Raw genomic sequence first — 24,213 nt, forward strand, 5'->3', positions numbered from 1 at the left:
TGCAATGTTAATCAACTACATACGCTACCTAGACAAGTAAATTCCAGAATTTCATTACTCTCACATTAATTATTTTTTGGTGTTTAGATTTTTTTTCGATCAGTGTACTTGAAAAGCAAGAGCTATGACCAGAATGTGGTTATGAATTGCAGGACTTAGGCCTACAGCACACAGGAATGTAATCCAGTTGCACCAAGCAGCAAGCTGCAACACCGAAACGCCACCACTATTCACCAGGTCGTCTATAACACTCTAATGCAAGTTCCAGAAGCTGCGCAAAGCTTGCTCTTCCAGAGGATGTCGGCACAATTACATTTTGGCAGCCTCTTATTCGGTCGCGCCTATCGAAGTTCCCGACTTGACCGAGATATCTACTCTATCACTAAAGGACTGACTCTGTTCATGGCTCATGGTGCAAGGTCCGAGTTGCATGTCACCTGTCTACCGTTTTCCAGGGGAAACAGAAATTTAATTTTCAGCATTTCTTATAGTTACTGACTGAATTTAAAAATTTTAATCCACTCATTAAGACGTGTAGTCGTATGTTAAAGGTTTAACACAGAAAGGCAGCTCGTACAGCTAGAACTTGTGTACATGTCTTGAACCAACGCACCTCACGGAACACAAATTACCCACACTGTATTCATCCAGTATATGAGAATGAGAGCACTTAGTGACTTTCAACAGACTTAACACTTAATTTCTCACGTTTTCGAAAATGGGGAAGGAAATAGGGGGTGCCCTCTGCGAAAGGAAGAATTCCGGCATTTGCTTGCAGCGATTTCGGGAAATCGCGAAAAACCTATATCTGAATACCCGGAGGGGTATTCAGATAAAATCCGAAAGCGATTCCACTGTTCTAACCACAGCGCCACCTCGCTTGGTAATTAACAAGAGTATACAGACAGAATACAAACAGGAATTCAGATATTGATCATCGTCATGTCTCTGGCTTCACACATCGCGTGCAGTTTTATCTGCCGACTTTTACACACGTACTCTATACGAAAGAGGTATATTTTACAGATGAAAGTTGATCCCTTCAGAGAAATTATGTTATAATTGTATGTTTGTAGGCTTTCGTGCCCTGAGTCAATTTCCATCAAATTTTTCCTAGTTGCATGGAGTGTTGTGTTGTAAAATGATGCACAGTGTGACATTTATTGAACTATGTGAAATAAAATCATCATACCTTCTGAACGGTTTGCGTTAGGACTTTCAAATGGCGCGGATGGCCAAGAGGCATGATGGGAGTATGTACATGCATGGTTTGTTTTAGCGACGAAGCTGCTTTCATTTGGATGGGTTCGTCAATAAGCAAAATTGGCGCATCTGGGGACTGAGAATCCGCATTTCACAATCGAGAAGTCTCTTCACCATCAACGGGTTACTGTGTGGTGTGCAATGCCTGTTACAAGTTGTACAGCTCTTACTGAAGTTATTACTGTACGTTATTATTATCTCAGAAACAAAGAGTGTAGTGAGACACCACTTCTTCGTTTAAATGTTGGCCGAATCGTTCCATTCCATGTTTCTAGGTGCTTAAATAATTCTAATGATGTAATTACTTATCCGTTCCACTGGATATATGCAATGTTTCTTACAATAAAATTAATTTTCTTATCCACATTTTTGGTGTTTTCTTTTTTCTAGCATTAAGTTTTGCGTTAAAGTTTTATAAAAATCCCACATTCAAAGACTATACAAAATAACAATCCTCGTCCCAGAGTATGTAACCATGAACGAAACAGAAGACATTGAGTGAATATGTGGTCCCACTTGAACATTCCAATTATTCGACTGCTTGAATAATATATGGGCTTTTGTTATTCACTGAATTTTTCCAGTATGTAATAATCATATGTGGACGACTCACTGTTATGCACAATTATTATTATGCACATTGGGAAATAAATATGGAAGGCCTACGTTCTCCTTGCTTCCATTTTATGATGAGCAACATTCTTGTTCTTTGCAAGCAGCCATCAGCTACCGTAAAGTATGTATCTGTTATAGCGTTTGCCAGCTAAGATTGAAGATATGCAACTATATAAAGATGTACTTAAATACAATAAAGGCTTTTTTATATAATTTCACGGCGTTTCAGTAAACTGGTACAATTATTCAAGGTAATAAATTTAAAGAACAACATGTATTCCAAGGATGATGCTACTTCTGGTATGGCAGATAGTCATAAAGTTTCAATTACCACCTAGAAAATAATAAGGCTAGGTAATTAACAATTTTTTTCTTTGTTTGCGTTTATACGTCGGTAGTTCTGCTACACTCCGGAACCCCTGAGCCGAAGTACCGCATCACGCTGTTAGGGGATCCAAAACAAAGTGGCGGATCCGAATAATGAAGTGAGGTATGGTGCAGAAATCATTTTCTGTATTTCGAGGCGAACAATGCTGATATAATACTCGCTGAGTCGGTGGGAGTACTCACTCATCATAGAGGAAGGTGATAATGATTTTTTTTGACTGTCATTGTTTGGCGCTACAGAATTATGCTCGTGATCCATTACAAGAGTATTCTATCGAGTCTCCTGACGAAGTTCCGGGTGTTTGTCCGGATGAAGAGTGGAGGAATCCTTTCAGAGAAGATGTTTTCTCTCCACAACAGCGACTAATCCTATTCTACTCAGGGCACAGTCAAACATGCTGTTTTTTTTTTTTTTTGCTATCAATTTTTTTTCTCAGACCTTGTCCCGTATTCTCTTAACAAGGTATCGAGTGACCTTTTTATCATTACTCAGACAGAGAAAAAATTACGTGTTAGTTACTCCTACAATGACAACGCGTATGACTTTCGATGTGAAACGTTTCCTGTACAGTCCACACACAAACTTTTACAACTTAGGTGTTGGCCATCTCATCGATAGTTGAAGAAAATGTATCACACTGAAGGGTGAATATGTGCAGAGAGAGGGATACCACTTTTCACAGTCACAGCTTCATTCTTTCGAGGTAATCATTGAAACTAGATGACTGACCCTAGCAATTGCATCTTCTCATCTTGCTGTGTAAGGTGAGCATTGAATGACAAATACTATAATGTAAGGGTATGATTTCGGACTAAAAGTCAACCTGATGCTGTCACAGACTGAGTACAAGATCACCGCAAAACAAAATTTTATTGTCACTTGGTAGACAGATGTTGACATTGATAACGTAATGTAATGACATTATCTTTTATTAATATTTAAAAATTGAATCAAACACAAATCCAATAATGCTAGTGCGGCACCAATGTTCCGTTCGTGTTCTCAATGATCCAGTTTATGTACATGGAGACACGGGTGGCGACTGAGGGATATGGAGGGATAGCACACTCGTATCCCCATGATGCAATCCCCACAATCTTTCCCTCGTAGAGCAGCGGACCACCTGAATCACCCTGCAAAGATCATTGGAAAAAATTACTTGTGGTATGTGCAGAAAATCAGCTTATGGAAAGTTATTTGTTGTCCATTCTTAAACTAATTCAGTTTTCTTCAAGTTAACTTAAAAATATCAGACTCAACTGTAATTCCTATCCTCAAATATAAAATGTCAATATTTTAATCACTGTATTTAATAAATCGGCATTTTACACAATGATATCAAAAATTGTATGGTCACATAGATATAAGCAGGTAATATTAATAGTTCGAATAATACTGCTAATCTGTGTATTCTTAATTTTATTTGAGCTTACTTCTGCTAAAATTCATTTCCAAATAAAGTTTATCATATTTGCTGTTACAGATCATTATTTTTTTTCAATGTTTTAGAATGTTTTGGTGTTTTTGTCTTCCATTAGGAACCTCTATCAAGTAACTGACCTCTCAATTAGCGTATATAAGAAAGGCCTCCTGAAATATTTGCTCCGATGTGTAAGAGTATCTAATAAGTAATTATATGTAATGTGGTCTGTTATTTTTTAACATTTCTCAAGGTATTTTTTAAACTCATATAGTGTAATTGATCTAAGGCCTCTTTCAATCCTGAGTAACTGAGGTGGTCTAAAAACAAGTAAAACATGGAATTAAAAAATGAATTTTTTTCTACAAGTCATTACGTTTATTAAACTTCTGGAAGAGATTTCAACCTGATATACACAATAATGGAGACATGGAGACACAGATATGTAATGCTGTATATGCTATATTGTAACTGGCATACTTCCTTTTTTGTGCCTGGGTTAATGATGTTATGTCTGAGTCATTCAGTCATAGCTTATTTGCCGTCTCTAAAGATTGTGGTTATCATATGAATCTACTGTTCACTGTGATACAGAACAGAAGAAAGAATTATGAGACAAAGGTTCAGAGAATTAAAGAAAACTGAAAGTGATGTCTTCCCATGTCGAAGAAAGAACGCTAGTTGATAGTGCAGTTACTGTGTTTAATATCTTCAGTTCCAGAAAAGTACTTCGTGCTTTGCATATCACAGTCGGTATATATAGCTCTTAGAGCAGCGCACACTCCGCTGCAGAGTGAAAATCTCATTCTGGAAACATCCCCCAGGCTGTGGCTAAGCCATGTCTCCGCAATATCCTTTCTTTCAGGTGTGCTAGTTCTGCAAGGTCTGCAGGAGAGCTTCTGTTAAGTTTGGAAGGTAGGAGACGAGGTACTGTCAGAAGTAGAGCTATGAGGACGGGGCGTGAGTCGTGTTTGGGTATCTCAGTTGGCAGAGCACTTGCCTGCCGAAGGCAAAGGTCCCGAGTTCGAGTCTCGGTCCGCACACAGTTTTAATCTGCCAGGAAGTTTCTTGCTCATGAAATGTCAAACACCAAATTCCTCCGAAATTTCAATTCATGAATTTACCAAATATCACTACAAATACTTTATCAACGTGGTTAAACAGTCACCCAAACCAACTGAACTACTTCACACAAACGTATCTCGTGTAGTATTCCCCTCCCACATTTGTGTCCCAGGATATATACCATTTATCGTCTCTGTGAGTTTCCATCTGTCCTAATTTACTAGACTCGATATGTTCACATTTTTCAACAACAAATGATATTTAAAAAATACTTCTACCATGACATACATGGTGCTCTCTAGGATTTGTCGTGAATTGTAGCATTTTCACCAAATACGAATTGTCACACACATCTTAAGTTTTTGATGCCACAATAAACAGGGTATCTCCTCTATGAGAAATATTCTCTTCTTTTCGATTGTTATGACATGGTTACATCTGCTGTAGTGGAAAGCTCCAATGACTGTCTCACCAAAAAGGCGTCATAAGAAGAATCACGCAAGGAACCTTAGTGGTAGATGTTATAGCGAAAGGAGGCGAATTCAGCATGCTGACAATGCAGAAGTCGCCACCTAAGTCTTATGAAAGGAGAGACTGCCACGCTATTAACACAATGTTACCAAACCGCCAAGGGTATAAAGTTGCTTACACAGTGGGAAAGTCAGAGAAATGATGTTGACGTTGTTCAATGGGCATGTCAGCGTCTCGCTCCTGTTGGGACTTAGAGGTCAGAAACGCTACCGTTTCAGAAACAACAGCAACCAGGCTTGCATGTACAGCCCCACATTTAAACAGGCATAACAGCGAGCGTCAGCAGCTAGGTATGAGGTCCGTGACAGTATATGTGTCGAGATGAGTCTATATGTATCTACCTGCTCTCACTGATGGACTGTCTTCACTGACTGTGGGTGTACTGCCTGTGCTAAGTCTTCTTGCTGCTGATGTACACCTTCTGACAGTCGGGCCATCTGTCGGCCAAATTGCGACCTCTGCTGGTCGCCTATCATGGTGGACCGGATTCATTTGTGGGCCTTCTAGCTTCCCAGCCGTCACCACCCATTTGATGCCCACGTGTGGGAAAATGCTACCACTGTTTACTACTACATGTGCAGGCACACATCACTGCTAAGAGCTGCCATTTGCACTGGGGACTGCAGTCCTGTCTAGTCCATTGCAGAGCTCTTCGTGCTGAGCAGTGTGATCAAGACAGATGCTATGGGTGCAATGCACTGTCCATTGGATGTAGCCCAACCCAGGTTTTGAGTAAGCTACCATGGGTCCCATGCTGTTCACAGCATTTCTACAGCCGCTACCACTGTCTGAATGGGAAGTATTGCACTGTCCTTGGCGATGGACCACTGCTGTCATGAGCACACTTCCACTGTCCTTGGCGATGGACCACTGCTGTCATGAGCACACTTCCACTGGATGGAAACAGCCTGCATCCTGGAGGGCACTGCCCGCATCCCAGAACCATCATCACTGATGTACTTTATTCTTCAATAATGAGATTCTTTTGACGGTATTGTTTCCATGATGGAATGTCAGACAACAAGCACTGCAACCCCACAGCCACGTCCATGATAGCGATCTACAGGCTGTCCTCACCACTAGCAGTCCAGTTCCAGCACCATGGAGGTTGCTCACTCCTGGCCTCTGCACTTACTCCTTGCCCCTTCCAATGGAGTATTGCCATCACTGACTTCGACGAACCTATTGTGTGAGGATCAGTACGTTCGTAAAGTTGATGATTTTGGCACTTTAACCGGTACTAAAGACAAGAGAAAATGTGAAGTGAAAATGGTTAAATCAGAGGAGTATTATCACAAAGATTACCAGGTGTATATTGATCCTCAACAAATGAGAAATAATACAGAGGAGATAATTAATCAGAAGATCGAATCATACAGATTACATTACAGCTTGAATGTTAAATCGTTCAGAGAGTAGAACACCGGCAAGCCCTTATGTTTGTCCTCAGTGTTTCAGAAGTGAGAAACGTGCAACTTCAGTAGAATTGGGTTCAGTCTGGTAAAAGGAATAGATATGTATGTGTTGGTTGGATTTTAAAAATTGCCTTTCTCGTTTAGTGGTGAACTCGAGAATATTTCACATTAGGTTTAAAGAACAGTCTGTTGAGGGGAATGATGATTTAGTTGCACTAAGGGATCGCAGGGCTTTTTATGTGCGTGTTTGGTTGTTATAGTTACGCCCATGAAAGAATGGTGCCCATGGTGATCGCTTTGTTGCTCCAAGGAAGCACTAGAGTTTGGTCAAGGAATCATGAAAATAGAGATGAGAGGCAGGGAGAGGGAATCCTGCGAATAGAAAGATGAGGGAACCTTGGAGGTAGAAGATGCTATAGACGTTATATTTCAGAGACGGCAGAGCGTTTTCGCAGAAACTGTAGTGGCAAGGAATGAATGATGACCAGTGGAAGGAGAGATAGCGACCGCTCAGCTGTTTAGAGGAACGAGGCATGTGAGTGGAGAGACCAAACATCGAACAGAAGGGATTATAAATATGCGAAGTCAGTTTAAGTGTGGTAATTAATAAGGACACCCTGAAGCTATGATTTAACTTTAGAAGGTCGGCAGTAATTGTCTTATATTGGTGTATGTTTGAAAAAGTGTGTTGCTATTAATGATGTGTATCTTTTGTTATTACCAAATAATCCAGCTTGAAATGGAATATGTACGATTTCGTGTGGTACACACGTTACAAAGATGAGAGTGCAATGTGTATATCATAGGAAGTTTGAAAAGTAGAAATAAATGTTATTAGGCTTTTAAGAGTCCCTGACTAGTGTGTTGATGTCGGTATCATCTATGTTCAGTTCCTTCTGTGGAGAGTATTGGGATGTTAAGCACTGCTGGTGCTATGGAGGGAGTACATGCTTTTTGGTAAAATAAAGATGCGCTTGCTAGGAATTCAACTGTCAATAAGTGGACATTACATTCCACTGGTATATCGCTCCAGGCAAATGCCGGGATGGTTCCTTTGAAAGGGCACGGCCGACTTCCTTCCCCGTCCTTCCCTAATCCGATGAGACCGATGACCTCGCTGTTTGGTCTCCTTCCCCAAACTAACCAACCATTCCACTGGAGCGAACAGCTCAAGGACAAGCTGCAGAAACTGGTTGATAGGAAATGTTACTAACTGACAATTTGTTGAGGTGAAGTGAGGGTGTGAATGTATATTTCCAGACCTTTCTTTTCATGAAAATGAAACTCCTAAATGAAATGACAACAAAATGAGACTTTTTAAAGGTATTTGTTGATCTTCCTCAACAGCCATATAGTTCAAGAAGATCCGTCATGGATAACATGACATCAACAACTGTTTGTCTCATATCGCCACGTAACGTTACGTACACGTAAGCACACGGCAGACGGATTAATCCTCCCAGCTCTGGGGACTTTCCATTACTACAGTGTAACAAGACTTGTCGCCTATATAATGCCCTCAATTCAATGAGGAATGTAATTCACATGTTTCTTCATGCATTACATCTCCAGGTGAACCCACTGGTTGATGCGAGATCCTGTAGAGCTAACAAAGTACAGGAATGTTAACTACTTGCTGTCGATGTTCGATGGAGCATCTGGGTGTTCACCAAACCATGGCTTGCATCCACAGCATGCTCATCATTAAGTTGGAAAACAAAGTGGAACACGTCTTCACCCAGAAGAAAAATAAAAGATAGTCGTTGATGTTAGCTGTAGCCTGGCTGAGTGAGCGAAGTCGTGGTAAGGAAAACACCACCAAAATATCATAGGACCACCTCCGATGTGATTTATACCCGACGCACTCTGTGGGTTAAGAGCCTCACCGCACCCGCCGCCTAGCGTAATTTGAGCCGAGGCAAAATTGTTTGGCCCACTGAAGAAGCGTACCTTCGTCCACTACTGTGGTCAACGCCCTACAGCGACTTTCCCAAATGATTATAGCATACAGTTACCTTCCCAGTGTTGATCGGAAACCCGTCAAGAGGGACCTGCGTTCAGTTACAGCAGCAATTCCTATCAAATTTGAGAGCAGTTGACTCCATTCCTTGTCGGTTAGGATACATTCATAAGCATTGCTCTTACGGTATGTAACACTGGCTTCTAGTGGTACACCATTCCTTGGAGTCAGATTGTACAGCACAAGTAAACCGCAAACAAATCAGATACTTTCATTCGCCATGTGATCACAGGCCCGTCCAAATACAACAGCTGGTTTCTGCAATTCTGTCACGTTACCGATTCGTTGTAACGACTTACGTTAACGGAAGAGTGACACGCGACCATCTGGTACCAGTTCTATGCCACCTACAGAGCTCCAAAGCGACTAGAGAGCTCTTTTAGGTATAGTTACTATTATTTTGTCCAGTGAACTCATTTAAACGCCTTGACTGAATCTAACGGCAATTCAGTAAGAAGTCAAGCAACACAGACATGACGGCATATTTCCAAATCGGCCCATGAGCTGTCTTAGGTGTGTTCCTCGTCGAGACAGACTTTTGTCCACCATCTTTTTCTATACTTACGTAGCAGGAGTCGTAGTTTTTCTCCTCGAAGCGAGCAGCGCACATCTGCGTAGGATAGATGGCGTAGCCATCTTCGCCCCACACCGCTTGGCATTCCTCTTGGTTTACTACTCCCAAGTCCACTTTGCGCAGGTTGTCTGGCTGCGGTCCTCCATACTGTGAAAAATAACAACCTTTTCTTATACCACAACTACGCTAATATGCTGCAAATTTTCAAAGCCAGTCATCCACGATACAGTGTTTTATTGCGATCTTGGCTAAGAAGTATTTTCTTCTCCTAAGAATAGAGAGTGTTGACAAAAACATATAAACATCAAAAACACAACACATTGCCTTGCCTAATACGGTATAGTAAAACCGTTGCCATTCGAAGCAGCTTCCCGTCGTAACGGAATGGATAGATAGAGGTCATGAGTGGTTTTCAAGATAATCTTATACCATTCTTCCTGCAAAACACTGGAGTGTTAAGATAACGGTGCTGGAGGTGTGTAACGATCAAGCACCCTTCTCTCCAACATAGACTAGAAGGACTCATTAATACAGAGATCAGGTGACCGTGGTGGTCAGGGGAGATGCAACAAGTCCTCCTCGTCTCAGAAAACCAGTCCTGGACGATACGAGTTTGTCGTCTTGGAAGACGGTTTCACCTTTGTGGAGCAAATAATGATCCATGGGATAGGCTTGATCAGCCAAAATAGTCACATAATCCTTGGCAATAATCTGACTTTGTGGAGTAGCCATGGGGCCCACGAAATACCATGATATGGTTACACAAATCATCATCTAACCGCTGCCATGTTTCGGTATTGGGAAGTAAACTTGGGCATAACTCGGATAAAATGTGGAACAGTATTCGTCCGAACAATCTACATCCTTCCATTGCTCCGTAGTCCAAGTTTGATAGCTTCAGAACCCCGTTTTTTCGGTATTTACGTTTGCACCACTGACGAGTGGTTTTGCAGTTCCAGATCGACCTGTAATTCGCAGCTAATGGAGTTCCTTTCGTATTGTTTTGGTTCTGAAAGCGTTTGTGACTGCAGTATCCAGATTTGTAGAGGCTTTTGCAAATGTCGTCATATTATTTTCCGTCACAAGCTGCTACAATGACCGTCCGTCGTGATCATACAAGAGGCACTTTCGTCTGCGTTGTGATATAACGGATAATGTTTCCCCGTTTTCCCTGTATACGGTGCAAATCTTCGGTATGGTGCCTCTTGAAATGTCAAACACTTCAGCCACCTTGGTTACGGACGAATCCACCGTACGAACACCAGCAATTTGTGGACGTAAGAATTCACTTAGCTGAGCCATAAGGCATTCGCAGTTACAAATAACACTGTTTTTATGTGACTGACACTTGCAAGGACATTGCACAGGTGCTGTTCATGGTCATACTCGAGCGCCGTCCAACAAGTAAGTTTCCCTATTTTATTTTTCTGCAAACTAAACTGTGTTCCTGATACGTGGGGGCTGGCGAGTTCGACTGATATGTATTGACAGCGCCCACGCTGACTAACGTTGCAGACCGAAGAATCTTGACAGTACGGCGCAAATTAGCATGGAGTTAGGACTAAAAAATGCTTGCGTTTGTGGGCTGTGCTCTGTCATTCATAAAAAACTGACCGTTATCGATATCGATCGGGAATTAACTTCTGCCTATAGGGAAGGTTTGTGAATTTGTGGAAGGGTGTGCAGATGTGCTGACGAAGAGCACACAAGGAGGATCTCTACAGCGACATGTTGTGATGCGAGATCTTCCCACAAGTGGTTTTCACATGATCTGCCGGCGGGGTCAGGGATTTCCTCTGCCTCGTGATGACTGGGTGTTGTGTGATGTTCTTAGGTTAGTTAGGTTTAAATAGTTCTAAGTTCTAGGGAACTGATGACCATAGATGTTACGTACCATAGTGCTCAGAGCCATTTGAACCATTTGAACCATGGCATGATCCCCGAACTCAGAGGTCACGTTGGAAGTGAGCACTTCAACATCGATGATGAAGTGAGGTCATCAGCGAAGAACTGGTTGCGAGCACCCAGCCAAGTACAGCTGGTTTGGAAAAACTTGTTACGAAAAATGCTTGGAAAAACATGGCGGCAATGGATAAAAATAACAGAAGCATTTTACAGTGTCAACAAAATTATTTCAGCATGATAAATTGTCTGTGCTCTATGTATGTAAAGAAGAGAGTCTGATTGTTAGTTTACTGTTTTGTAATTCATACAAATCTACAGTTTTATTACGATCTCTGTGAAAATTTGCACACTTTACCTTCAAGAGAAGAGGAAGATCGCTGTCTATTTAATATTTCGTATTCCGAGTTGAAACACACATGTATGAAATATAAAAAGGTGAAAGGTTGTCACCAGATCGCAGGGCCATCAAAAGACCGAACAAATCCCGAGATTTACCAGACTGTGACATAAACTATTCGAATTGTTCGCGTCGCGCTCAAACACAGCCCTACATGAAACTGTGAAAACTGTGCTGGAACAATAGAAGACGAATTTTTCAAACACAAAATGTGATACTTATCACAAAATGTATCAACAGACGGAGCAAATAATCCCCTTTTCATGCACGTGAAGACGTATTCATTCGCCGAATTCCCTTGACAGCCATCTATTCAAATATGCCCTTAGATTTAAAGCGGCTGCAGTTTCTCATGCAGCTTAGCATTCGCGAGTATCAACAAGGCGCAGGGTCCATCACTTTGTGTGGGAGATATTAAACATCCGGGCAACTGGCCACTGCATCTTCTGCAGTTACGTTCAAGCATGTACAAGGGGTAGGAAAAATAATATGAACAGTGGTGGTAATGGGATGGTTGAGTTTGAAGATCAACAACGCAGGTAAGGCACGTGTCGAACTGGACTGTGAGTGTTCAGTACGGACTAGCCAACAGTGCAGGTTGTTTACGAGTAGCGTACACTTCGTATTTGCATTCAGAGGCCGACATCGACGTGCAATGAAAGGTCTAACAGAGTGCCAAAGAGGGCAGATTGTGGCGGCCCGATTAGCTGGAGCATCAGTAACCAAGACTGCCAACTTATTGAATGTTTCAAGAGCAACTGTTTCAACAGTCATAACAGCCTACTCAAAACAGGGAAAGACACCATCGTGTAAACGTAATAGTTGGCACAAATCGAAACTAAATGACAGAAATCGCCGTACGCGAACACGAATTGTGTCAAAAAACACAAAACTTCGGCGGCTAAAGCGACTGCAGAGCTCAATAGCCGTGTTCGAGACCCCGTATCTATCGGCACTGTCCGCCGAAAACTCCATAAACCGAATAGTCATGGACGAGCTGCTATACCGAAACCATTAGTGACGACAATCAACGCAAAGAACCGTAAAACATGGTGTCAGGAGCATAAATCCTGGACGCCTGATCAGTGGAAACACGTCATATGGTCCGACGAGTCAACGTTTTCGTTATTTCCAACATCGGGCCGGGTTTACGTCTGGAGAACGCCAAAAGAAGCCTACAATCCTGATTACTCGATTCCAACGGTAAAGCGTGGAGGTGTGTGTGTGATGGTGCGAGCACCCATAGCATGGTATTCTGCTGGTCCCATCATCCCTCTCAAAGTCCGTTTTATAGTCAACGATAATGCGAAAACTGTAGATGATCAAGTGCACCACTTGATTCAGATGTTGTTTCCCAACAATGATGCGATATTTGAGGATGATAGTGCACTCACTCACACAACCAGGGCAGTCCAATCGCGGTATGAGAAACACACAACTGAACTGCAGCGTTTTCTCTGGCCATCACAGTCCCTCGGACTTGAACTTTATCGAACCCTTGTGGGCGGTATTGGAGCTCAGATTCCGGTGCATATTTCCTCCTTCCTAGTCACTACAGAAGTTAGAAAAGGTTCTGACCGAAGAGTGGCATCACATTCCACTGGTAAATGTACAGTCATTATATACCAGTATTCAAAGAAGTATCGCAGCTGTATTACGGGCAAATTGGGGTCGAACCCCTTATTAATAAACCTTTCTCCAGTAAGTACAGGTGTTCATATTATTTCGCTTATCCCCTGTATTTGTATGGAGTTTCCAGTTAATTGTCCAATCACTGTATATGATATGAATCACCTGCAACGGCATCTATATTAAATGTGTCACAAATTTTAACATGCTACAGAAAGAAATAATAAAGACACTGATGAATTATAGTCTAATTGTAATTAGATATCATTGGCATTTAAGGTCTGTAGTTGCAATATTGTCGCTGCAAGTACTGTCTGCAGGCAACCACTAAAGCGCGCCACTCCCCACAGCAATAAAAAATGGGTTTTAAATCTCTACAAGAATCACGTACACAATCTGCAACACGCGTATGTAGTGCTGCTCATCCGCAGTGTTTTTCTTGTGTGTGTGTGTGTGTGTGTGTGTGTGTGTGTGTGTGTGTGTGTCCGAGTGCGATTGGGATTGCATACCTAGCGATGGTATCGGTGGAGAGAACACGTCAGACACACAGTTGCGGCTCGAGCCCGCACGGGGCGCAGCGACCGTTGCAAGCACGTGACGTAGCGCCGGTCCTCTGACCAAAGACTACAAATATCTATGGAGTGAGCACTCGTATGCGCTGCCCGAGGACTCTGTCCGCAATATCTGCTGCAGCGCAAGTCATGTGATTTTGGGACAGCACATTTGAGACCGTATAGCGTGTAGAGTATTTTGAGTGTTGTTACTTTGCTCACATTCAGGAGTACTGTGCAACATGTTTTTCAGACATCTTGACAATTTAATGCCAGGAACTGACGCTGGCTTCAAGATGTGAAGAGCAACAGTATACTGCTTTTTTCGCCACATTACCATAGCTTAGAGTCCACTGTATTTACTTTTTTTGATAAAGGAATAAGAACTTAAAGCCCACAGTAATTTCTGAACCTTTCTGTTGTAGATATTTGTATTATCAAATTTCTGTCCCACTTATTTACGTTAGAATGACACCGTATACGGCGCCGAAGTGTCACAGAAAGAACAACGCATTTGGAACCATGAAATTGTTAAATTTAACACAATAAGCGATTTGCACCACCGGATTGTCTATTATTGCTTTTAGTTTTTCTTCATTCACCCCTCTGCTATTTATATTCAAGTAAAATATCCCTATCATTTTTTCACCATCTCATCAGAAAAGTACTACGCACAAAAAATAAAAACAAAAATACAACGCTCCAATTCTGGAATAATGAAAGAAGTAACAGCCAACAATATTTTTTCACGTTTTCTATTGCACTGATTACATTGTCGAATCTGTTCTAATTAACCACAGTACAGTGACACTGTATAGGTAGCTGTGTCATGCAGAAATACTTAGATACCCATAAAGGTTTGAGAACTAGCATAAATCGGAGGAATCATGTAGAAATTTTATCTGTATATAAACATAGCACTAATATACAGTGTATACATATACACTGAATGCCAGTTTACTCAGACACACTTGCAAATTTATCTAGCACTTGTCTCATAAGTATATTCCATAATAAGTAGAAATCATCTCTGCAATACAAGATTTTGTAATACCGAGCCTCGATATTTTTCAGCATCTGTAGCTACGAAGATACTGCATCATTGCAACTGCTAAAACTCAAACGCGCAGAAACGAACATAAAACGTGAATATACGTAATATTCAACTTACGCTGCTACCAAAAATTGTAGACAAGCAGCGTGGTCCCAAAATCATGTGAATAGCCCGGCTTGACGTTGAGAACATGCACAGTGGGCTGCACTGGATATACTCGTATATATTTTGTGTCTCTGACGAGCGTTTATTGTTATACCACAGCCAGGCGGTTACTGTCACTCTGTCGCTAGCACTCGTTCATTAAGTATGGGTCATTGGATAGTAGAGTATTTTCTTCTTGTCTGGTCAAAGTTTTGTGATTTGGATTTTTCCATGGATTGTGGTATATGCTTAGAAGACTCGGCTACGCTCTGGACATTGGTTGGTTATTAATTCATCTCCGCAGTCAGTCACCACCGGAACCGCCTGTTTCGTCCCACCGGTCTCCCGTTAGCATGGGTGAAAGTAGTCATAAACTGAGTTTCTACCTACGCAGAGTAGGACAGAAAGTCGCTCATAATGCCCAAACCTTTTCCTAACTTTCATCAGGACAAGAGTTAGGTTACTGTTATTGAAATGCAAGGAAATTTTCCCAACCGGCAACTATTGAAAACTTATCACGTCAGAATCTCAAAAACTATTGAACTCTTGAACTCACTGAAATGTTTGTTCTCATTGAGTTCCAAAATACCTGCTCTGTGAGAGATCTGTCTGATGTTTCGTATCGGATTCCGGAAAGCGTCGTACTTCACAGGTGGCAGGCACAGGGCTTTGCACAGAGGAAATGCCAACATAGCAGGAGCCGACAATGCCAGCGCAGCTGATGTTGGTGCATTGTTGGCGGAGCAGTTCATCCCTCTCGCTGCCAACTGTCAACTAATTTGAAGAAAACTGTAATGTAGCTGAAGACAAAAGAAGGTGCAATATTAGTGGGGAGTTGATCAGTCGTCTTCAGTAATAATCGTAGGACAGAAGAATATTCGTCATTGTGTATATTTTCGCTACGTGTCTCCTACGGGACCATGTCAAAACAGTGTGACAGCATGTCTTAGAACCATCTGCATGATGTACCAAGAAGTTTGACTAACGTAACCACGCAACACCAGCTGCAGCCGTACCTGTCAATCTTGCACTTTGTTCAAATGTGTGTGAAATCTTATGGGACTTAACTTCTAAGGTCATCAGTCCCTAAGCTTACATACTACTTAACCGAAATTGTCCTAAGGACAAAAACACACACCCATGCCCGAGGGAGGACTCGAACCTCCGCCGGGACCAGCCTCACAGTCCATGACTGCAGCGCCTCCCACCGCTCGCCTAATCCCGCGCGGCAATCTTGCAGTTTGAAAAATACCATTTGTTCCTAATGGTAATATGCAGTAACCTGCCCACGATATTACTTCGAGAGCAGCTGCTTCTGAGATTGTCAGCTGCTCTGCTTTCACGGCGAGTAAGTTTCCATGGTTGAAGTTCCTGAATGGGAATGAATGTCTAATCCTTCATCATTTCATATGTTTATAACGTCGTGGATGTTTTGATAGCAATATTTTAACATCCGTTACTTCCTGCTTCTTCTGTGACGCTAGTTCAAATGGCTCTGAGTACTATGCGACTTAATGTGTCATTACAAAGTAGTTCCTTTCTACAGCCTTTCCAGATTTTTTCATGGGGAGTCCACCAAATCATTTTTTATATCTGAGATATTATTTATACACCCATCACACATATGCGGTCCATGTCACCTAGGCATCTTGACAAGTGAAAGGCACACTCATATTGATATGTGAAATGAAGGTAGATATTTCATTACAATGAATCTTCCTGGCAGATTCACCCTTAACTTGCGAGATGACTTTTCTGTATCATATACCACGACGTAGAGTCTCTGGGACCCAACCTTTAAACCGAAATATAAGGCGAAAATCATTAGAAATTTTTAATTTATGTTATATAACACTTATTTTTACAATTATTTAAGTGTTTTTAAAATGCTTCTAGGTTATTTTATTGCACTAAACAAAGCCACCAGCATTTTACTATTTATCACACGAAAGCACGTAATTGTGTGGTTCTTTTAAATAGTACACATAAATAGACTGTTAGAGCACTGAATTTTACATTCTGAAAAATCATACAATCTCTGAAGCAAATAAATTTCCAAATAAAACTTAATTCCAGATTTATTTGCGAATAAAAATTCCACCCGACAGGTACAGAAAGAAAGTCTGTCAAATTGACATTCATTGCTGTGAAGTACATTTCTCTTATCACTACTCAGAATACAGAATTTTAAGACACCTCAAGTATTTCATTGAGGAAACAAACAGATCCCCCTCACAACTTTCCTGAAGTTCTTCCTCTGAATGATACTCTAGTTCGATAGCAGAACTGTGATCACTGTCTAATGTAAAATCGTCGTCTTCTTCGTTTATTTCTTGATTTATATTACTTCCTCCATAAACCGACTAAAAATTTCACCAAACTCGGGAAAGTTAAAAATGACACATTCGTCCCAACACAATTTTGAGCTATACGGTACCGACAGTGGTGGATTTAAATATTTTGAACCTCTAGGCACATCATATTATATGCGCCACCCGCCCTCCCCCCCCCCCCCCCCCACCCAGAGAAAAACATGTTTCATAACCATTACCCGATCACTTAACAATTGCCGTTTTGGGTGGGAGTGCTGTGGGCTGTTTCCGTACTCTGCTGTTAGTTGTCCTGAAGGACGTGTCAGCGGTCTAGTCGCACTCAATCAGAATGTAATGTGGTTCCTGAACCGTACTTGGGGTACGGCAGTGGATAAAACAAACTTAAAATTGCATTGTGTTAACACATTCTTCTGTAAGAAAACAGAAAGGAACATAAGGAAAATGACTTTTCTTTTATGGTCCAAAAAATCAGCAGAGAGTGTAGGAGACAACAGATTTTTGTTATACATTCACTTTTAATATGTTCTTTTACACGAAGCTGTTGTAAATGAAAATAAAAAGTTGTGTTACGATCTAAAAATCGAAGCGTACGTGTGATACATTAGAAATTAATACGTACTTTTCCAGAGATACGTTCAAAATTAAAATGAAACTGTCGTTTTACGATATAATAACTTGAATGTTAGCGGGTAAAAAAAAACTCATTCGATACTAATACGTGAATCTGCAGGAAAGAAATGAAAATGAAATAGAGATTTCGGTGCACGAACTAATAACTATATACTGACGAACAAACACAGAACTGTATTTGGTATTACATAATTTTACAGACTAGTGTGGAAAAATCAAATTTGTTTTATAACCTAATAGGTAACGTGTAAAGTGTTAGTGTCTGTGTAGCTAGATGCTGCGTAATAAGTGTACAGAATACCTTTAATACATGTAAACTTTTTCATTTTTATATCCCCTACATCTGACACAATTCGCATTGCAAATAGAGATTATTTAAGACGCTTCAGCAGTTCTGTGGTGTGCTCCTCCCAGTTTAATTTATTATCAAGCTGTAATTCCAAGAATTTAACACTGTCCACTCGTGGGACATCCCTTACAAGTTCTGAAATGCATGTAGTGTGTTTTTTCAAAGTTTAGTGACAAAGAATTGGCTAGGAACAAGTGATTAATGTCCATAAATATTTTATTAGCCGATCTTTCTAAGACTACCCTTGATTTGCTACTTATTGCAATGTTTGTATCATTGGCAAACAAAAAAAAACTTGGCATCTGGTAATGTTACTGATGAAAAGTCATTGATATACACAAGAAAAGGTAAGGGCCCTAAGATGGAACCTTGTGGGACCCCACGTGTAATTAGTTCTCAGTTGGATGATGCCTGATAGCTTAATAGATGTCTCTCTCCTAATAACACCCTTTGTTTCTTGCCAGAGATATGAGATTTGAACCATTTTGCAGCATTTCCTGTTACACCTTAATATTCTAATTTACTTAAAAGGCTATTGTGTTTTACACAGTCAACTGTGAGAGATCACAAAATATACCAGCTGCCTGCAATTATGAGGTGATAAACTCAAGAAGCTTACCACTAATCGTGTAATCGAACACCATCACTTACCTTTTTTTTGTTCAGAGCGCTCTCCTTCTGATCACAGAAAATTAACGGTCCTATTGCGTTTCCTTGCGTTGCACGGATTTCTGATCAACATCCGGCGTCATATATACAGGTGAGTGGTATTAGTCGAACCAAAATCGTATCTAAGCATACCTCAGAGTGATTGTATGTCGGTTATTAGGCGGGATTGTCTAACAACTTTCGTTAATCTACAAACCAGTTTGTGCCTGTTCACCTGCATCTTCCGTTTGAAAAATGGCACAGGTATTTAAACTGTAGAACCACTGTTTTGAACCACACCTTCAAACTGACAATTTAAATGGTTCAAATGGCTCTGAGCACTATGGGACCTAACATCTCAGGTCATCAGTCCCCTAGAACTTAGAACTACTTAAACTTAACTAGCCTAAGGACATCACACACATCCATGCCCGAGGCAGGATTCGAACCTGCGACTGTAGCAGTCGCGCTGTTCCAGACTGAAACATCTAGAACCGCTCGGTCACTATGGCCGGCGACAATTTAAACGTAGAGAATATTTGCCTTTGTGAGTAGGTGGCTGCAGCAATTAGAAGTTAGGCAGACCTTTCTTACCCACAGATCTCCCCAACCTATGACGGTGACGTTGACTCCATCTGGAACCTCCTCTGCCGGCTCTGGCAGCTGTATTGGTGCCACGTTGACTCCATCTATTGGAAAATCTGGGCTCACCTGTAAAGGCATGAACATATCTGGTTTGTTGAAAAGGGTTTCTTTGTAAACAAGTATAGGGGATTACAGTCGAATTAAGTCAGAGGATTCTTAGAGCACTAGATTAGAAAATTAGACACTGAGAGTAGCAGATGAGTTTTTCTATTTGGGCAGAACTGACGACTGTGGAATAGAAGTGTATTATATGTCGACTGGCAAAGGCAAGAAAGACGTTTCTGAAAAAGAAAATTTTTTTGTTAATCTATCAAAAATTTAAGTGCTAGGAAGAAGTATTTGTCTTGTGTAGCCTTTTACGGAAATGTAACTTGGACAGTATACTTTACAGCGAAGAATAAAATACAGGCTTTTGAAAAGTGCAGCAACAGAACGATGTTCCGCACTGGATGGTTGGACCTGGTCTCTAATGAAGAGGTACTGAATGTAATTGAGGCGGAAGTAAGTGGCACAACTTGACTAAAAGGACCCATTCTGAGAGACGAAAAGATCACTAGCTCAGTACTGGATGCAAGTGGGGTAGGGTAAAAATTGTAGAAGCAGGTCCTTGTAGTTTTCCTATTGTACTGCCGAAGTTAGAATAACTACCTGATTGGTCACTAACACTTTAGCAACAGGAAAAAAAAGAAAAAAATCCTGACAAGCACTGTTCACACCTTAGTCTGGTTGAGATTAGGATCTGCAATCCACTCCATATTCGCTGAAACCACTCATTCATGAAAAGATTCTGTAGAGCTAAGAAATCACTTGGCTGTTGATTGCTACTGTTCACCAGTTCAAAATAGTTTCATACACTTTCTGTTGGCGTAAAACTGAGTGATTTGACGGACCTTCCGATTTGCAATGTAATACCTGCGAGTTTGTCAAAGCAAGAATGTCTTTGCAAACGGAAGAGTCCATAGATTACTCAACATGAAATGGGGGAGAGAGAGTATCACTCTCTCACTGAGAATGTTGATGTACACAGTAATCTGAATGAGTGATCCAAGTCATGGTGAGAGAAACGCCACCCAAATATTACAGAACCACCACCGGTGTGAAATACATCCTTCATATGTTGTGTGTTAAGAGCTGCATTGGGCCCTTGATGAACTTACCTTATCTGCATAAATACAAAAGAGGTACAATTTAAAGTCATTGGACCACATATAAGCCTTCAGGCAGCTACAGTCCAGTTTCGTTTTTTTTTTCCACTGAAGATGTGCTCCCTTAAGTGCTGCAGTGTAGAGAAGATTAGGTGAATTACTATGGACACAGAGGTGTTTACACAGTGATTATTCCTGCACTCCACATGTGAACTGAACGAGAAGAAACAGTAATGACTGGTACAATGGGACAGAAGCTCTGCTATGCAATTCAGAGTCATTTAACAGAGTATAGATGTAGACATTTTGTTGTTAAAATAACTGTTCAGTATACTATTTCATGGAACTGTAACTTTACCACTGGAGAGCAGTATATGTCAGTCTTGGTCAAATGCACTTTAACCTGTAATTAATATCAGTAGTGCTATGTGTATATCTATTGTTATAGAACAAATCTTTATATATTCTGATCAATTATACAAACGATTTTTGGATTCTTTACAGTGTGGTAGCAGCATCAAACTGTTCTCATTGACAAGAGAACTAGTGCAGTTACATCAGTAGTGCCATGTGTGTTTTTTAATGTTCTAGAAGAAATCTTTACATATTTTGTTTTCTTTAAGGATTGCTATAGTGATCTAAATTTGCTCATTAGCAAGGCAGGTTAACCAGTAAGCTAGGTCTCAAGTACCAGTTTTTGAGCCATATAGGGTTTTTTAATGCTACAGTTGAGTTACAACAATAGTGCCATGTGTGTTTTGATACGTTTAAAAAATCTTTACGTATTTTGATAAGTAATACTGACAGTTTTAGGTTCATTTCGACTGTTGCGCAATGATTACATTTTTTCATCAACATCTACATTATGTTTGTGGCGGAGGGGCTATGGTACCACAAAGTGATCCCTCCTTCACTGTTACACTTGCGAGTGGCATATGGGAACAACGATTGACGATAAGCCTCTGTATTGGCTCTAATTTCTAGAATTTTCTCGTCGTGATGATTCTGTGAGGTGTGTGTGCTGTTGTCCGCCTCTTCCCGGAAAGTGCTCATTCGAAAATACAAAGTAAAACTCTCCGTGATGCACAAATCCTCTGGCACTGGACTTTGTGGAGCAGTTCTGTAACTCTATCGCGCCGGCTAAACCAACCCATGCCAAAACTCTCCGCTCTACGTTGGATCTTCCCTTTGCTCGTTTCCAAGTGCAGCTTAACTTCTCAGTGAGAATAGTAATGCCAGTATGTGAGCTGTGTGACGTCTCTCCTGTTACAGAACGATTAGGTTTCAGCAATAACGTCACGTATATTTTGTACTGTTGAAGAAGAAATTCTTACGTATTTTGGTAAATTATACAACCAATTTTATTTTGGTGCAAAGAGTGGATTTTTGCTCAAGTGGATTTTTGCTCACGATCGGAGCTCCGTGTGGAGCCTTGTCCATTATTGTGTATGATGGAGCAGTGTTTACGAAGTTAACATCTCCTATCTGTTGAATTTTGAAATTATATTTACGTATTACGAAAAGCAATACAAGACATTAAAATGCTTGTCGGAACAAACCATTTTCAGTACGGTTTTTTGGTGTTAAATAGTCGGAAAATGTGAAGTTCATGCATTCGGATGCTATAGATGTTATGTGTGTATACACACACACATGTGTGTGTGTGTGTGTGTGTGTGTGTGTGTGTATACACACATACCCTTTATATATTTTCGACAGACCTTTCGATACAAAAATAACGTTGTGATAAGCTGATGGAGCTTACGTATTCTTGATAAATAATACAAATATTGTAGACGTAGAAACACTATAAGTTATGCTAGTATTGTCAATTATGTTATGCATATTATAGATAATTTATATGTGGAAACAACATTCACATAAACATTATGTATGTGTGCTTACATATTTATTATAAGTTATATGGATTTGGTAATACTGTAAGTTACACCCTTTATATATTTTCGACAGACCTTTCGATACAAAAATAACGTTGTGATACTTTACATAAACACTGTGTTGCTGATGAAGGTTAGATATATTTGATGTAGTACCAATACACATTTAGGTGTGAGCGGAACTGTTAACTGTTACTGCATTGCCCGCTTTGCAAGTTATTTTAGTCGCATGTCTTCTGTACTGTTATAGAAAAATGATACAAACAATTTAGATATGGAATTGGCATTGAGGCACTTAATTTGAGAATCCAAGTGTATCTTAATCTGCAAGTTATACAATAATTACACTCTTCCAGCTGTTCGCACGCCACTGTCAGTGTATAGGACACACACATATTGTCAGCTTCTAGGATCAGGATACTATTTACGCTTAGAGAGCCTGTTTGCTTGAGTCAACTATATCTGCCATGTGTATCTTAGCTGTTAAGTTATAAAATAACTGCACTATACCAGTAGCTACCGCATTACTTCAGCTAACATTTGTTTTATAAAGTTACAGAACAAAAATAGTAACAATTTAGATGCTGGAAATATTTAGTTTGGGGGTTCCATTGGGCCTTTCGCCAAGTGTGGTATGATGATTGAACTTTTCTCACAGCCAAGTGCAGATTAACCTGTAGGTTAGATCGATACTGTTACATATATTTGGACAGACACTCTAAACTTGGAATTTCTGTAAGTTACACGCTTTACACATTTTATACATAATTCATGTCGTCCTGATACTTTTGAAAATGGCGCCAATTTATGTAGTTCATACTGATTAGCTCTATCGTTTCAATGGCATCTAGCACAAGTGGGCTGTTTCAACCAACTTGGGTTGTCACATGGGAAGAGATGCAAACAATAACTGGGGTAGTTCCTCCATCTTCGATATTTTTGAATTTTCCACTAGCACGACTGGGTTAGTTTCAGAGCTTGCATTATTTATTTTCCCATCACCGCCATCTTTGGTTTTTTTAAATTTATTGCCAACTGCAGCGCCGCAAGCAGAATCTGCCTGTATAAGGACACCAGATACTAGGTAGCTATGCTAGTGACTTCAGGTAATACCACTCACGTTATTGGAGGGAGCTTTAGAGGGTAAAAGCTATAGCGAGAGACGGGATTGGAATATGTCCAGCAAATGACTGAAGATGTGCTGTCCAAGTGGTACTCTGAGATGAACAGATCGTCAGGAGAGAGGAATTCACAGTGGACTGCAACGAACCAGTCACATGACGGATGATAAAAATTAAAGCAACCTAGAATTTCTTCAGTGCATTTTATTCCTGCTTCCTTTGCAGTTTCGTTCTCCTATTGCACTTCTTATCAGTCAGTTTGTTGCCATGTAAACACTTTTTTCTTGTTAAATCTAGATTATAACTTTCAGTCGCTCAGTGCATGTTAATACTTTTTACGTAGGTCCTGGTGATGGAAGTCTACGGATATGTCTATAAAGATTTAATAATATTTTTCGGATAACTAAATGAGGTTACATAATTTTCCTGTTCTTTTTGTGGTTTTAGTCTGAAGCCATCATCCAATCTGTTTG

General features: G+C 40.5%; 1 protein-coding gene across 1 annotated transcript in view; it reads right to left on the minus strand.

Annotated features, from left to right (window-relative positions):
* Nucleotides 1-3,237: 3,237 nt before the first annotated feature.
* The window catches only part of LOC124778516 (mite allergen Eur m 3-like), a 32,459-nt gene continuing 11,483 nt past the window's right edge, over nucleotides 3,238-24,213 (minus strand). The window contains exons 5-7 of the mRNA XM_047253649.1: nucleotides 19,526-19,642; nucleotides 9,283-9,438; nucleotides 3,238-3,399 (exon numbers count right to left, since the gene is read on the minus strand). Coding sequence (XP_047109605.1) covers nucleotides 3,238-3,399; nucleotides 9,283-9,438; nucleotides 19,526-19,642 — 435 coding nt within the window. The remainder of the gene's footprint in view (nucleotides 3,400-9,282; nucleotides 9,439-19,525; nucleotides 19,643-24,213) is intronic.

Source organism: Schistocerca piceifrons, chromosome 1 (genome assembly GCF_021461385.2).
Source record: "Schistocerca piceifrons isolate TAMUIC-IGC-003096 chromosome 1, iqSchPice1.1, whole genome shotgun sequence".
In the NCBI taxonomy this organism is placed as follows: domain Eukaryota; kingdom Metazoa; phylum Arthropoda; class Insecta; order Orthoptera; family Acrididae; genus Schistocerca; species Schistocerca piceifrons.